At 25.4% G+C, this 17,192-nt stretch overlaps 1 protein-coding gene across 2 annotated transcripts in view; it reads right to left on the bottom strand.

Moving 5' to 3' along the window:
• The window catches only part of il17rd (interleukin 17 receptor D), a 51,638-nt gene that overhangs the window by 4,855 nt on the left and 29,591 nt on the right, over positions 1-17,192 (bottom strand). For both annotated transcript variants that reach the window (XM_073825962.1, XM_073825963.1), the window contains 8 exons: positions 12,924-13,042; positions 12,702-12,822; positions 10,638-10,682; positions 10,343-10,494; positions 5,492-5,557; positions 5,342-5,396; positions 5,151-5,261; positions 2,279-2,463 (listed from right to left, as the gene is read on the bottom strand). In XM_073825962.1, the coding sequence (XP_073682063.1) occupies positions 2,279-2,463; positions 5,151-5,261; positions 5,342-5,396; positions 5,492-5,557; positions 10,343-10,494; positions 10,638-10,682; positions 12,702-12,822; positions 12,924-13,042 (854 nt within the window). The remainder of the gene's footprint in view (positions 1-2,278; positions 2,464-5,150; positions 5,262-5,341; positions 5,397-5,491; positions 5,558-10,342; positions 10,495-10,637; positions 10,683-12,701; positions 12,823-12,923; positions 13,043-17,192) is intronic.

Raw genomic sequence — 17,192 nt, 5'->3', positions numbered from 1 at the left:
ATCGGAATCAAATGATTTACAAACAAGCTCCAAAGTTCCGATCGGAATCAAATGATTTACAAACAAGCTCCAAAGTTCCGATCGGAATTAAATGATTTACAAACAAGCTCCAAAGTCCGATCGGAATCAAATGATTTACAAACAAGCTCCAAAGTTCCGATCGGAATCAAATGATTTACAAACAAGCTCCAAAGTTCCGATCGGAATCAAATGATTTACAAACAAGCTCCAACGTTCCGATCGGAATCAAATGATTTACAAACAAGCTCCAAAGTTCCGATCGGAATCAAATGATTTACAAACAAGCTCTAAAGTTCCAATCTGATTCACGATACATGCTCAGAAGTCCCGACCTAAATCAAATGATTTATCGAAACTTACTTACATTGTTTGATCAAAATTATTGCTAGGGACAATTTAGAAGTGTCTAGATATCGGTCCGGATATGTCATAGCATCTCTACTAAATTCAACACCCTTGAAAATCACAACTGATGTCCGACTTTGCAAACTATAGGTTTCTCTTTAAATATAAAGATATCAAACAACAGATTAATTAGATACTCTTAATTTAACAAAATGCTTAAGGACGTAATTATAAGTCAATCACTGAAGCGAGTTGAAATTTTGGTCACATTTTTTTAATGGGTAACCAGTTTAAATAGTGCTAACTACACTGTAAAAAGTTTTTACCAGTTTCAACTTAAAAACTTAAGTTGAGCAGCTGCCTTAAAATGTTAAGTTAAATCAACCTAAGTCATTTAAACTCACAAGTTACATCAACTCATTTTGATTGTAATAAGTTAAAATGACTTTTTACAGTGTAGTGAAACACTCCATTAATATAACGAGCTGCACCTCAAAATACATGTTAAATGGAAACATTGTGCATTATAGGAAATCAGTTAAAAGCATCCAGTCATCTCATACCATTTAAGTAAATGTTACATTTATCAATATATACTGTAATAAATATTAGAGAAATGACGTTGTATCTGATTGTATTAGTCTATATAGAGTGACAGTCAATGTAAAAAGAGCAAATGGGTGCAGTAAAATTAACACAAAGTCTTTCCAACTTTTTTCTGCCACTAGAGGGCGTCATCAGCAAACATTTCAAACCAAACTTCTTTTTTAAATCTGCTGCTGACTAAGTTTGCATTTATTTGATCAAAAACACAGTAAAACTGTGAAATTTTTTAATATAATTTAATAATTTAATATAACTGTTTTCTATGTGAATATATGTTAAAATGTAATTTATTTTTGTGATGCAAAGCTGAATTTTCAGCATCATTGCTCCAGTCTTCAGTGTCACACGATCTTTCAGAAATCATTTTAATATACTGATTTGCTGCTCAAGAAACATTTCTAATTATTTTCAATGTTAAAAACAGTTCATATTTTTTTTGTGGAAACCGAGATGCATTTATTTTTCAGGAATATAAAGATCAAAAGAGCAGCATTTACTTAAAATAGAATTCTTTTTTGAATCTTTTGCTCACCAAGTTTGCATTTATTTGATCAAAAACACAGTAAAAACAGTAAAAATATAAAAAAGTATTACAATTTAATATAACTGTTTTATATGTGAATATATATTAAAATGTAATTTATTTCTGTGATGCAAAGCTGAATTTTCAGCATCATTGCTCCAGTCTTCAGTGTCACAAAATCCTTCAGAAATTCATCTAATATGCTGATTTGCTGCTCAAGAAACATTTCTGATTATTAGCAATGTTAAAAACAGTTAATATTTTTTGTGGAAACCAGTTTCAGGACTCAAAGAGCAGCATTTACTTAAAATAGAATTCTTTTTTGAATCTTTTGCTCACCAAGTTTGCATTTATTTGATCAAAAACACAGTAAAAACAGTAAAAATATGAAAAAGTATTAAAATTTAATATAACTGTTTTATATGTGAATATTTGTTAAAATATAATTTATTTCTGTGATGCAAAGCTGAATTTCCAGCATCATTACTCCAGTCTTCAGTGTCACATGATCCTTCAGAAATCATTCTAATATGCTGATTTGCTGCTCAAGAAACATTTCTGATTATTATCAGTGATGAAAACAGTTCATCATTTTTTAATTATTGTGAAAACAGAGGTGCATTTTATTTTTCAGGATTATTTGATGAATATAAAGTTCAAAAGAACAGCATTTACTTAAAATAGAAACCTTTTGTAACATCATAAATGTCTTTACTGTCACTTTTGATCTATTTAATGTATCCTTAATGAATAAAAGTATTAATTTCTCTAAAATAACCTCACCTCACAGCCGCAGAAGTCCTGCAGGAAGAAGGCGAAGCTCTGGATGACGGCGAGGTGTTTGGGACAGTCTTTACTGGAGTAACAGATGAAGATCTTGGGTCTGGGCCAGGGTCTGTCTGCATTCAGAGCCGTGGTCTGAGATGAAGACTCTGAGCTCTCCTCGTCCAGGTGGGAGTAGATGTTCTCTGCAGAGGAATTCAGATCAGAGACGTGAATCTAACCAGGATCAAATGAGATTTGTAGCGAGTGGGAAAAAAAGTGCATTTATTGTTTCCATATGATCATAGCTCCTTTTAGAGCACTGTAAGAACTGAAAGTAAAGCCTAATTTGTCCATGTTAGAGCAACAGATGTTTCTGTCTTACATCACCCCCCATTCACCTTTACAAAAATGTACCATATTTTTAGCCTAAAACACTGTAGGTATGGGAAAAACATCTTATAGACTTAGGCTAATCATATTATAGTTAAATAAAATTAAAAACATATATAAAAAAAGGATAACTAAAATAAAAAATATATTATTTAAGCTAGTTGGAGAAAACAATTTCATTACTTGAAATAAAATATACATTAACTGAAATAAAATATATCAAAAATAAAACTTACACATATTTTAGATAGTTTACTAAATCTAAAACCATAGAAACATTTTTGTTTCTTAAAATAAAATAAACATAAAATGAAATAAAATATTTTTTTAAATTATCATTTTATATTTCAGCTAAAACCATAAAAAACATTTTTGTTACTTGAAATAAAAATAATTAAATAAAATTAAATATTTAAAAATAATCTTAAACATTTTATATTTTAGCTAATTAACAAAGGCTAAAACCATAAAATAAACATTGAATGAAATAAATTAAACATTTTATATTTTAGAAAATTAATTGAAAATAAAACCATAAAAAAGTTACTTAAAATAAAATAAGCATTATTTGAAATACAATAAAAAAATTAAAATATCTTAAACATTTTACATTTCAGCTAGTTGACTGAATATTAAACCATAAACACATTACATAAAATAAAATAAACATTAAATGAAATTTTAAAAATCTTAAACATTTTATATTTCAGATAATTAAAAAACTAATTTAAAAAACTAATTAACCTAAAACCTTTAAAAAAAACATTTTTTTACCTTGAAATAAAATAAAGTATAAAAAAACTTTTTATTTTATTTCAGCTAGTTGCCAAAGCAATCTAAATCCATAGAAACATTTTTGTTTCTTAAAATAAAATAAACATAAAATGAAATAAAATATTTTTTTTAAATTAGCATTTTATATTTCAGCTAAAACCATAAAAAACATTTTTGTTACTTGAAATAAAAATAATTAAATAAAATTAAATATTTAAAAATAATCTTAAACATTTTATATTTTAGCTAATTAAAAGCTAAAACCATAAAATAAACATTGAATGAAATAAATTAAACATTTTATATTTTAGGAAATTAACTGAAAATAAAACCATAAAAAACATTTTTGTTACTTAAAATAAAATAAGCATTATTTGAAATACAATTAAAAATTTAAAAATATTTTAATTTAAATTTTACATTTCAGCTAGTTGACTGAAAATAAAACCATAAAAAACCATTTGTTACTTAAAATAAAATAAACATTAAATGAAATTTTAAAAATCTTAAACATTTTATATTTCAGATAATTAAAAAACTAATTTAAAAAACTAATTAACCTAAAACCTTTAAAAAAAAAAAATTTTTTTAACTTGAAATAAAATAAAGTATAAAAAAAACTTTTTTTATTTTATTTCAGCTAGTTGCCAAAGCAATCTAAATCCATAGACACATTTTTGTTTCTTAAAATAAAATAAACATAAATTGAAATAAAATATTTTTTAAAAATTAGCATTTTATATTTCAGCTAAAACCATAAAAAACATTTTTTTTTACTCGAAATAAAAATAATTAAATAAAATTAAATATTTAAAAAATATCTTAAACATTTTATATTTTAGCTAATTAACAAAAGCTAAAACCATAAAATAAACATTAAATGAAATAAATTAAACATTTTATATTTTAGGAAATTAACTGAAAATAAAACCATAAAAACCATTTTTTTTTACTTAAAATAAAATAAGCAAATTTAAAAATATTTTAATTTTAATTTTACATTTCAGCTAGTTGACTGAAAATAAAACCATAAAAACATTTGTTTCTTAAAATAAAATAAACATTAAATGAAATTTTAAAAATCTTAAACATTTTGTATTTTACCTAATTGACTGAAAACCATAAACTTTTTTGTTACTTGAAATTAATTAAACATTAAATTAATAAAAAAATGCATAAAAAATTGTTACTTGAAAATAAAATATTAAATGAATTCAACAAAAAAAACATTTTATATTTCAGATAATTAAAAAAAAACTATTTAAAAAACTAATTAATCTAAAACCTTAAAAAAAATGTTTTAACTTGAAATAAAATAAAGTATAAAAAAACTTTTTTTTTTATTTCAGCTAGTTGCCAAAGCAATATTTCTCTTTTTCATTAAGTTTAAATTAATGTACTAAAATAACTAAATAAAAATTCAAAGACACTAAAACAACACTATTCTAGAGACACTTTTATTTGTAAAATCTTCCCGAAATGTTGGAAAGTGAACACAAACATGTAACGAAAGAGTTTTTCTTATGCAAGACGCATTACCCACTAACAGGCTTACAGGAGTTTCTTTTGTGTGTCTGAAGCAGAGCTGCAGCAGAATGGCGTGAGCGCAAACGCTTAGATTCCATCACGCATTAATCCTGCTCAATGCCGTCAGATTACACAGATCGGCTTACAAATACTGGACAAAAGGGAGGAAACCCGATCCCCGCTAATGACGGATACGCACCTTGCTGTTTCTTGCGACACATGACGGTGAAGAGAGTGGCGAAGGCCGACATGATGACCAGCGGGACGGTGATGGCCATAGCGCGGATCGGTCCGGCCCACGGAGAATGCACTGCAAACGCAAACAACATCTAATTAGTGCAAATAGAGATGCTAAATGTTCAAAAAGTATACAAATGTCAGTCTTTTTACCTTGGCTCACATGGTACTGAGTCTGTTTTCTGGTCGTGTTGTTGTCATCACGAAGCTGCAGGAATAAGAAGGTAATTTTTTTTTTGCTTAGCTCAATAAATGTTAAATAAAAACTCAATTAGTAGCATATGAAATGAATAACGCTCAAACCTCGATTGCATAAGTTCCCGGAGTGACGTCTTGTAAAACACAGGTCGTTTTAGGGCCATTTTGTTCCTGCAAGGAAAGCAGAGACACATTATTTAATAAAACAAATATTAATTAATTAATAATTATTATTATTATTTTATTTGAAATGCACTTTTCTCAACTAATAATAGTAGTGTTTATTATTCAATATAATATAATAATATTAATAAAAATAATAATCATAATAATTAGAAAAATAATAGATAAATATTCAATAAATAATGTGATAATTTATTGTGCTAATAATAATCATTACTAACATTATTAATAATAGATATAAATTAATAAGTACTACTACTACTAATAATAGTCATAATAATTAAATAAAATATCAATAATTATTACAATTAATTATTAATGATTATATAAAATAAATAGTAATATTTATTATTATTTTATAAATAATTATTATAAATAGTAATTATTATTATTATTTATTTTTATATTACATATTTTATTTGTAATGGGCTTTTCTCAATTACTATTACTATTGTTATGATATATTGAATATTATGATATTTTTATTATTAGATATTTTTATTTGAAATAAAATTAATAATAATAATAACCATAAATTAATATAATAACCATATTATAAAAATAAAAATAATAAATAATGAATAAGAATAATATATAATAATTTAGTAATAGATCATAATTAATAAGTACGACTACTAGTACTAATAATAGTCATTATAATAAACGAGTACAATAAAATTATTATATAAACAAATTATTTTTTAATTATTATTATATTAATTTTATAATTATACATTTTATTTGTAATGTGCTTTTCCAAATGTGCTTGTACTGTTATAAGTAGTATTTATTAATATTTAATATAATTATTATTATTAATAATAATAATAATAAAATTATAACTAAATAATAAATTAACATTTAATAAATTATTGCATTAATATAAATAATAAAGAATAAGTTCTACTACTAATTATAGTCTTAATAATAATTATTTAGTAAAATATAAATAATTATTACAACTAATCAAATATTACTTATAATATAATAATGATTAAATTAATAAATAATAACAACAGCAGATGTAGAAGAGTTTGTTTCTTCATCCAATTTTGAGAAATGTAGCATTACATCACTTGCTCACTAATTAATCCTTTGCAGTGAATGGGTGCCGTCAGAATGAGATTCCAAACAGCTGATAAAAACATCACAATAATCCACAAGTAATCCACACCACTCCAGTCCATCAGTTAATGTCTTAAAAAAACAAAAGCTGCGTGTTTGTAAGAAACAAACCCATCATTAAGACTTTTTTTTTTTTACTTCAAACCATTGCTTCTGGCCAAAATATAAAAATCCATAATCCATAATAACGATTCCTCCAGTGTAAAAATCCATCTCCTGTTTTTAGACTGTTTTGGCTTGTAAACAGTCCTTGATCTGTGCAGATCTTTCTCCTAAATCAGACAAAATGGCTTTTTCATCAGGGAAAGCAATAGTATGGATGGTTTGAAGTTAAAAAACATCTTAATGATGAATTAGTTTCTTACAAACATGGAGCTTTTGGTTTCTCAAGATGTTAACTGATGGACTGGAGTGGTGTGGAAAACTTGTGTACTATTGTGATGTTTTTATCAGCTGTTTGGACTCTCATTCTGACGGCACCCATTCACATCCATTGTTGAGCAAGTGATTGAATGCTACATTTCTCCAAATCTGATGAAGGAACAAACTCATCTACATTAAGGTAAACATTCAAACACATCTAGTTTATGTTTGCGGATGCTATACATTAAAGTAGTTTCTAATGCATTCAGTTTCACAGAAACCAGCGGTGGGAAACTGAAATGCTAACTATGATCTCACAGAGATCCATAAAGCGTCTGAAGTCTGGAATCCCCCGTTGGTGGCTTCGCTCACTTCAAATTTCACCTCTTTCTATTATCGCTACAAACAATGCCGGCCGGCCCGGCTACAGATATGAGCGCTGCGCTCTTCTGAAAAGAGCCAGGACAATACTTTCACACCCTCTAATAGGAAGAAGATGTGAATAGTGTGGTTCAAAAGAAGCAGGTCGTGTTCCAAAATGACACAAATATGAAACATCTCATGTGGTGTTGAAATAATAAAACCTAAAAAAAAAATGTGATTCCAAGTTCACTTCCGCTAAAGTCTTAAAGAGACTTCAAAATTGAAGTTCACATTTAAATTGTAATTATTATTATTATTCATACATAATAACAATACCAATATTATTATTATTAATTTGTAATATAAATAAAAACTACAACTACTAATAAATGTCATTACTAGTAGTATATAACTATTTAATTTAATATAATATAATTATTAGTAAGAATAATAATTATACAAAATAATAAATACATACTGAACACATTTAATATTTAATTAATAATAATAATAATTATTGTCATCATTATTAATAAGTACTACTACTTCAAGTCATAATAATAATAATTATTTAAATTAATTATTACTATTTAAATGTATTATTATTATTAAGATATTCTTTGCCATAATTATTATACATTTTATTTGTAATGTGCTTTTCTCAATTAATATTACTAGTAGTGTTTATTATTATTTAATAATATTTTTATTAATTACCATAATAATATAATTTTGATATAATATAAAAAGATAAAAAAATATAATAATAATTATAAAAATAATAATGAATATAAATTTAGTAATTTATTGCATTACTAAATAATTACTGCCATTATTAATAAATATTACTACTAATAATAGTATAATAATAATTAAGTAAAATATAAAGAATTATTAAAATGAATTGTTAATGATTAAATAAATACTAAATATATTAATATTATTATTGTTATTAAGAAAAATAACTATACTAATTATAAAAAATAATAAATAAATACTGAATACATATTTAATAATTTATTGTATTAATAATCATAATAATAATTATTATTATTATTATTATTGGCATTATTATTGGTAAATAATTAATAAGTACTACTACTAATAGTCATAACAATAATAATAATAATAATTATTATTATTATTATTATTATGCAATTTATTAATAATTTATTATTACATAAACATTATTATTATTAGGCTATTCTTTGTATTCTATTTATAATGTGGTTTCCTCAATTAATATTACTAGTATTAATAATATTTATATTAATTACTATAATAATATAATATAAGATAAATTATAAGATAATTATAAAAAATATTTATTATTGCCATTATTATTAATAAATAATAATAAATACTACTAATAATAATAATAGGCATAATAATAATTAAGTAAAAAAATAAATAATAATTAGTAAATAATATTTTTAAAATTATGATTATATTCATTTTTATATTACACATTTTATTTGTAATGTGTTTTTCTTAATTACTATTACTAGTAATTATTTACTAATTATTCATAATTATTATATTAAATAATAATTAAATAAATAATAATTAAATAATTACTGCCATTTTTAATAAATATTACTACTAATTATAGAATAATAATAAAGTAAAATATAAAGAATTATTAAAATGAATTGTTAATGATTAAATAAAAAATAGTCATAATAATAAGTAAAATATAAATAATCACATAATAAATAAATACTAAATATATTAATATTATTATTGTTATTAAGAATAATAACAATACTAATTATAAAAAATAATAAATAAATACTGAATACATATTTAATCATTTATTGTATTAATAATAATAATAATTATTATTATTATTATTATTGGTAAATAATAAGTACTACTACTACTAGTCATAACAATAATAATAATAATTATTATTATTATTATTATTATTATGCAATTTATTAATAATTTATTATTACATAAACATTATTATTATTAGGCTATTCTTTGTATTCTATTTATAATGTGGTTTCCTCAATTAATATTACTAGTATTAATAATATTTATATTAATTACTATAATAATATAATATAATAAGATAAATTATAAGATAATTATAAAAAATATTTATTATTGCCATTATTATTAATAAATAATAATAAATACTACTACTAATAATAATAGGCATAATAATAATTAAGTAAAAAATAAATAATAATTAGTAAATAATATTTTAAAAATTATGATTATATTCATTTTTATATTACACATTTTATTTGTAATGTGTTTTTCTTAATTACTATTACTAGTAATTATTTACTATTTACTAATTATTCATAATTATTTATTATATTAAATAATAATAATAATATAAATCACTAATTATTATACATTCTTCTGCTTTAGTGTTTCACAGAAGAAAGAAAGCCAAATGCGTTTGAATGACATGAGGCTGAGTAAATGATGACAGAACATCCATTTCTGGCTAAACTATCCCATGAAGAGAGTCAGTCCTGAACCAAAAATACATGTGTCCTTTGCCAAAAGAAAGACAGATAGCCATCTTTTAACTCCCAGCGCAGTTTCTAAGTGACAAAGAACTGCTGTAAAAGCACTCTGCTCTATTCATTTCCGTCTCCAACACAACCAAAGCGTGGAAAGCAGCAGAACAAGTCCGTTTCCCAGAGCGGCCATTCGCCGGACAAGACTATATATTATTCCAGCTGTCTGGGAAGAGCATTACACGCTGCTGGAAGCATTAACCCTGAACATCTCACTTCCAGCTTCAGAGCTAACAGAATATGCAAACAATTACAGTTACCCCAAACATGAAAAACATTAGGAAACCTTGTTAAAATGACATGAGAGTCTTGAATTATGAATGCAAATGTTTATGAATTATTGCCAGGATTGTTTCAAAGTGATTACTAGGTAAATGCTCACAGGTTTGCAACGTTTCAGTCTGAAGGGTCCCTCCTGTCTGAGCTTGTAGTACAGATAGTAGAAGGTGAAGCCGAATGTGGAAGGGGCGTGGTCAAACACAATATGCAAATTAGATCCCAGTTGAGAAACATTCAGCATCTTGGGTTTCCAGACTGTCAGGGAAGAAAGACAAAGATAAACAGGGTTGGTTTTGGGTTCTTTTGAGGTCCATGTTTAGCTGTTTCACAGCTCAGTTTAAGAAAAACAGATGAATTGGATTTGACATCTTTATTTTCTTTCTTTCTAAAGAACTCACATGGTTTGCAGACGAGGTTATCTGGGCCAAGAAGTACTTCACAACCTGTGAGAACGCAAGGAACAAGGGAGAGAAATTACTTCCGTTTTTGGTAAATGTTTCCATGGCTGTTCAAGTCTATTTAACCTGCATTAAAGTACAATATGACACTTTTAATTTTGTGTACCAGAGTATTTTTATTAATTTAATTAATATTAATTAATTTAATTTCTAATTATTATTATTATAAATTATAAAATAAATAAATATTTTTTTATAATTTTAATAATTAAATAATAAACACTTGGCATTTTGTGCACCAGATTATTTCATTATTTTAATTATAATTATAAATATTTATTTAAAATTAACAAAATTTAAATTGTGTATGAAAATAATAATAATAAAAATTAATTATAAATAGTACAAACAAATGACAAAATAAAAAATATTTTTAATATAATCATTTTTAATTACATTATAAACATTTAATTATAAATTTGTCATTTTGTGTATTTTAATTGTAGGAAGGATTTTGAATGATTTTAATTATAATTCTAAATATTTTTGTATAAAAATATGTATACATATTTAATAATAATAATAAATGATAATAAATTCTAAAGTAAGTAAAATATTTGAATAATTTTATAATTAAATAATAAACATTTAATTATACACTTGGCATTTTGTGCACCAGATTATTTCATTATTTTAATTATAATTATAAATATTTATTTAAAATTAACAAAATTTAAATTGTGTATGAAAATAATAATAATAAAAATAAATTATAAATAGTACAAACAAATGACAAAATAAAAAATATTTTTAATATAATCATTTTTAATTACATTATAAACATTTAATTATAAATTTGTCATTTTGTGTATTTTAATTGTAGGGAGGATTTTTAATGATTTTAATTATAATTATAAATATTTTTGTATAAAACAATATTTATACATATTTAATAATAATAATAAATAATAATAAATTCTAAAATAAGTAAAATATGTGAATAATTTTATAATTAAATAATAAACATTTAATTATACACTTGGCATTTTGTGCACCAGATTATTTCATTATTTTAATTATAATTATAAATATTTATTTAAAATAAAAAAAATTAAATTGTGTATGAAAATAATAATAATAAAAATAAATTATAAATAGTACAAACAAATGACAAAATAAAAAATATTTTTAATATAATCATTTTTAATTACATTATAAACATTTAATTATAAATTTGTCATTTTGTGTATTTTAATTGTAGGAAGGATCTTTAATGATTTTAATTATAATTCTAAATATTTTTGTTTAAAAAATATTGATACATATTTAATAATAATAATAAATAATAATACATTCTAAAATAAGTAAAATATTTGAATAATTTTATAATTAAATAATATACATTTAAATATACATTTGGCATTTTGTGCACCAGATTATTAAATTATTTTACTTATAATTACAAATATTTATTTAAAAAAAAACATGAAAAGTCTGTCAAAATAGTGATGAAAATAAATAATAAATATTACAAATTACAAAGTTACATTATAAACATTTTATTATAAATTTGGCAGTTTGTGTACCAGATTATTAAATAATTTTATTTAGAATTCTAAATATTTTTTATAAAAAAATATCACAGTAATAATTACAGATATTTAATAATAATAATAATAATAATAATAATAATAATAATAATAACCATGTGAATAATAAAAGGCACTTTTAATTTTGTGTAGCAGAATATTTTCTAATTATTTTTAAATAAATGTTATAATAAATATTAATAAAAAAATAACATTTTGAAATAAATAATAATAGTAATAATAATAATAAATTATAAAATAAAGAAATGATTTGTATAATTTTGTAACATTTGTCATGTTGTCATTTTAATTATAATTATAAATATTTATAAAATTATATATCATAATAATAAAAAAAATAAATCATAAATATTACAAATAAATTACAAAATATCAAGTTAAACTATTTATAATTACATTATAACATTTAATTATAAATTTATAATTTTGTGTACCATTCAGATTTAACACTCACTGTTAGTGCGCAGAAAAGATGGCGGAAAGAAGCTGTCGTTCAAGAATGTAGGAAATGGCACGATTCGGACCATGTAGTCGGTCTCAAAGGCGAGACCAGCGAAGGGCTGTGAGCTCATCCTCTGTTGGGAAACACACAAAATAGTGCCAAACAGATGAATATGAACATAAAAACTAATTTCCCACTAAATTACAAGTCTAATATAAACCACATCATACTCACAATGGTTTTGTAAGAGAAGTTAAGCTGTCGCGGATCCTTCAGGATCATGTGCTGGCACTGCTTTCCCTCGGGATTCTTGTCCTCCAGATACACTCTGAATCCTTTCACATGTTCAATACCTAACAGATCAAACAGGTTGTGTGAATTAAAGAGGATTAGATGATATAAAAGCACAGATATAAATCTAGATGACTGCAGCGCACCTGTCCTGACTGAGCTTTGAAAATGCATAAATCAAGCGGAACATATTTGCATTTTTAATGTTAGTCAAGGTTTATTGCTCCAAAAATGTAAATGTAGCTTTTTTTGGCCATATTTCACCTTTCTGATCTGTTTTTGCTTCCCCTGCTCAAATTTTAGATTTTGCTCAAATTTATTCTGAGGAAAGATAGACATGTAGTGATGAAAGCCAAAATATTAAATGTTATGAATGAATATTTACTGAGGTCAAAATGGTAATTTTCACCTTAGATTTAGAGTCAAGTTACGGGGAAGGGGGGGTGACTTTAGAAAGATGGCAGCATTATTATCTTATTTTTGCACAGAGGTTGGTAGTTATATTAGTAAAATCTGTTGGCTTTAGCAATCTTTGTTGCATTATGTGCCAATGGTGACGATTCAAAAATGGAAAAAACAGCACTTTTCAAGTTTTTTCTCCAAAGTTTGCATGCCTGTAACTCAAGAAGTATTAAAGATATCTTAATGCCTTTTTAGATATTGGGTCTTAATAAACTCTTCTTTTGGCATCTTTATTTTTAATGCCCTATGAGATTTGGTTAAAGAGATATTGGAATTTCAATGTGGCTTCAGGAGTAAACCATTAAAACGTACACATTTTCAGTGGTCAAAAACCAAATGTGGGTCAGCTTGAAATAATACGATATTTATTTTCTTTTAAAAAGGAATGTCTGAAGAACAAATAATGTTTAAACTAGAGATGTATCTCGTTTATTTCTGTCAAGACAACTGCATTGAACATGCCAGTCTGAGTGCCATAAATATTATTTTTCCAAAGTTCGACTGCCTATAACTCAAGAAGTATTGAAGATATCACAATAAGATTTTAGATTCTAGTTCTTCATTTACTTTTCTTTTAGCATCTTAATTTTCAAGACCCTATATCGTTCATTTCCAGAGATATGGGGATCTCAATGTGGCTCCCTGTCCAGATTGTTAAATGTTACCCATTTTCAGTGGTTGGAAACCAAATGTTAGTCACTTTGTATACAGCTGAGCTGATACTTGTTTCATTTAAAGAACAATGTCTGAAGAAAAAATAATGTTGAAATTAGAATTGTATCTTATTTCCCACTATCAGAATAACTGAATCAACTAGAATCTAAAATCATATTGCAATATCTTTAATACTTTCTGAGTTATAGGCATGCAAAATAATATTTATAGCACTCAGACTGGTATGTTCAATGCAGTTGTCTTGATAGATGAAACAAGATACATCTACAGTTTTAACATTGTTTGTTCTTCAGACATTCCTCTTTAAAATAAAAGAAGTATCGTATTTTTTTAAACTGACACATTTGATTTTTGACCACTGGAAATGTGTACATTTTAACGATTTACTCCTGGAGGCATATTGAGGTTCCAATATCTCTGGAACCCAATCTCATAGGGCATTAAAAATAAAGATGCCAAAAGGAAAGTTTCTTAACACCCAATATCTAAAAGGGCATTAAGGTATCTTTAGTACTTCCTGAGTTACAGGCATGCAAACTTTGGAGGAAAAACTTGAAAAGTGATGTTTCCCCATTTTTGAATGGTCACCATTGGCACATAATGCAACAAAGATTGCTAAAGACAACATATTTGACTAATATAACTACTAATCTCTGTGTAAAAACAACATAATGATGCTGCCATCTTTCTGAAGTCATTTTTACCCACCTGTAACTTGACTCTGAATCTAAAGTGAAAATTGGCATTTTGACCTCCCTCTACAAAATAATGGATTACTCGGTAAATATTCATCTATGACATTTAATATTTTAGCTTTCATCCCTATACATGTCTATCTTCCTTCAGAATAAATATTAGCGAAATCAAAAAATTTGAGCCGGGAAACTCTGATTGAGTTGAGTGCAATTCATATTTACATAACAGATCAATTCATAAAAAGCATTAAAAGGTAAATTTTTGCATATTTTTTTTCTTTGAGTTGATTTATAATGTTAAGGTCAAGGTTTATTGGCTCAAAAATGTAAATCTAGCTTTTTTAGCTATTTTTCACCTTTCTGATCTGACTAAACAGGCTGTTTTTGCTGCTGTACCTTTAAGATTCTCAGTTAACTGGTGCAATTCACATTTATATAACAGATCAATTAATAAAAAGCATTAAAAGTTACATTTAAGCATTAAAATGTTTTCTTTGAGTTGATTTATAATGTTAAGGTCAAGGTTTTATTGGCTCAAAAATGTAATTTTTTGCTACTGTACCTTTAAGATTCTCAGCTAAATGGTGCAATTGCCATTTATATAACAGATCAATTCATAAAAAGCATTAAAACTGACATTTTTGCATTACATTTTTTTCCTTGAGTTGATTTCTAATGTTAAGGTCAATGTTTATTGGCTAAAAAATGTAAATGTAGTCTTTTTTGGCCATATTTCACTTTTCTGATCTGAAAAACAGGCTGTTTTTGCTACTGTACCTTTAAGATTCTCAGTTAACACTCGCAATTCACATTTATGTAACAGATCAAATGATAAAAAGCATTAAAAGTAATATTTTCCATTATTTTTAAATTCTTTAAGTTGATTTATAACATTAAGGTAAAGGTTTATTGGCTAAAAAAATGTAAATTTAGTCTTTTTTGGCCATATTTCACTTTTCTGATCTGAATAAACAGGTTGTTTTTGCTACTGTACCTTTAAGACTCTCAGTTCACTGGTGCAATTTACATTTATATAACCGATAAATTCATAAGAAGAATTTTTGCATTAAATATTTTTTTCTTTGAGTTGATTTATAATGTTAAGGTCAAGGTTTATTGGCTCAAAAATGCAAATGCAATCTTTTTTGGCCGTATTTCGCCTTTCTGATCTGAATAAAGAGGCTGTTTTTGCTATTGTACCTTTAAGACTAACTGGTGAAATTCTTGGATTAAGAGCTGAATATTCAAATAAGGGCGGTCATATGTTAATGAGCTTATGTTAATGATCAGAACATAGATTTTCTAATGAGTTTGAAACAATAGACAGCTGTGTCTGTACTTTCGGATGAAGTCTAACAGATGTGCGGGATGTGCACAGAACTTCCTGTAAACCTGTTTAAGTCCCGCCATAAACCTTCAGGACTGTAAAAGGCACGAAAGTTTCAAAGCATGCAGCATTTTTTAATCTTCCTTTCCTTCCCTCTGTTTCTTTTTTTATTAGCACCCCTGAAGACAGAGCGGACGGGAGCATGCGTGCCAGCGGAGCATTCCCGTGCCCTTCAAAGTGTGCCAGCCTGCCTCCCTTTTAATTAGATTTCTGTCTTATCAGTTGCAGAGGGAAGAGGGGAGAAGAAAAGGCTCCCGCACACATTCCGTGTGGTTCCGATTACCACGGCGGGAGAGGCCTGATGGGACGGGTGTAACTCCACACCTCCGCCGGCCTACAGATAGCATCAAGAGAGAGCCGCCCCATCACACAACCTTCAAAAACACCACTGAAGGTGGAAAAAAAAAAAAGCTGCGGAACTGGTTGTGCACTCTTGTTTTCCTCACTTTTTATCGGGTCTTGTAAACGGTTGCTTTACTTTAAAGCGATTAATATTGTATATGCATTAGGCATTATGAACTAATCATGAAAAATATTAGGTTTCTATGCTGTTTTCAGTTGATGCATGAACAAAATGTCACTAAATATTTATTATTTAATGCATGTTTGAATAAATCTGTCATTAAAACAAATTTTTCTTATATCCAAAGTATAAACGTTTATATTTCAGCAACAAAATGGAGTAGAAAAATAATTATATCATGTAAAAGTTGATAAGAACTTAAATTTATTTTATTTAAAATGTAAATATTTATATTTTATTTGAGTGTTAATTGATTAATTAACTTAAACTTGCATTAACTAATTTTTTTTTTTTAGTATTTTAGTGCATTAAAATATCAACACATTGTTTAACATTTTTAAGGATTTGAAGATCAGGATTCTTAAACTTTCTTTGTCACCTGAACCAATTTAACCTAAAATATTCACTTGAAGTACCTTTTTACGTGGTTAATATTTAAATAATTAAAAAACACATTTGCACACATTTGG

This window comes from Garra rufa, chromosome 20 (genome assembly GCF_049309525.1).
Source record: "Garra rufa chromosome 20, GarRuf1.0, whole genome shotgun sequence".
NCBI classification, from domain to species: Eukaryota; Metazoa; Chordata; class Actinopteri; order Cypriniformes; family Cyprinidae; genus Garra; species Garra rufa.
Note: the sequence above shows the minus strand (reverse complement) of the source record. Positions and strands in the feature narration are given on the sequence as shown.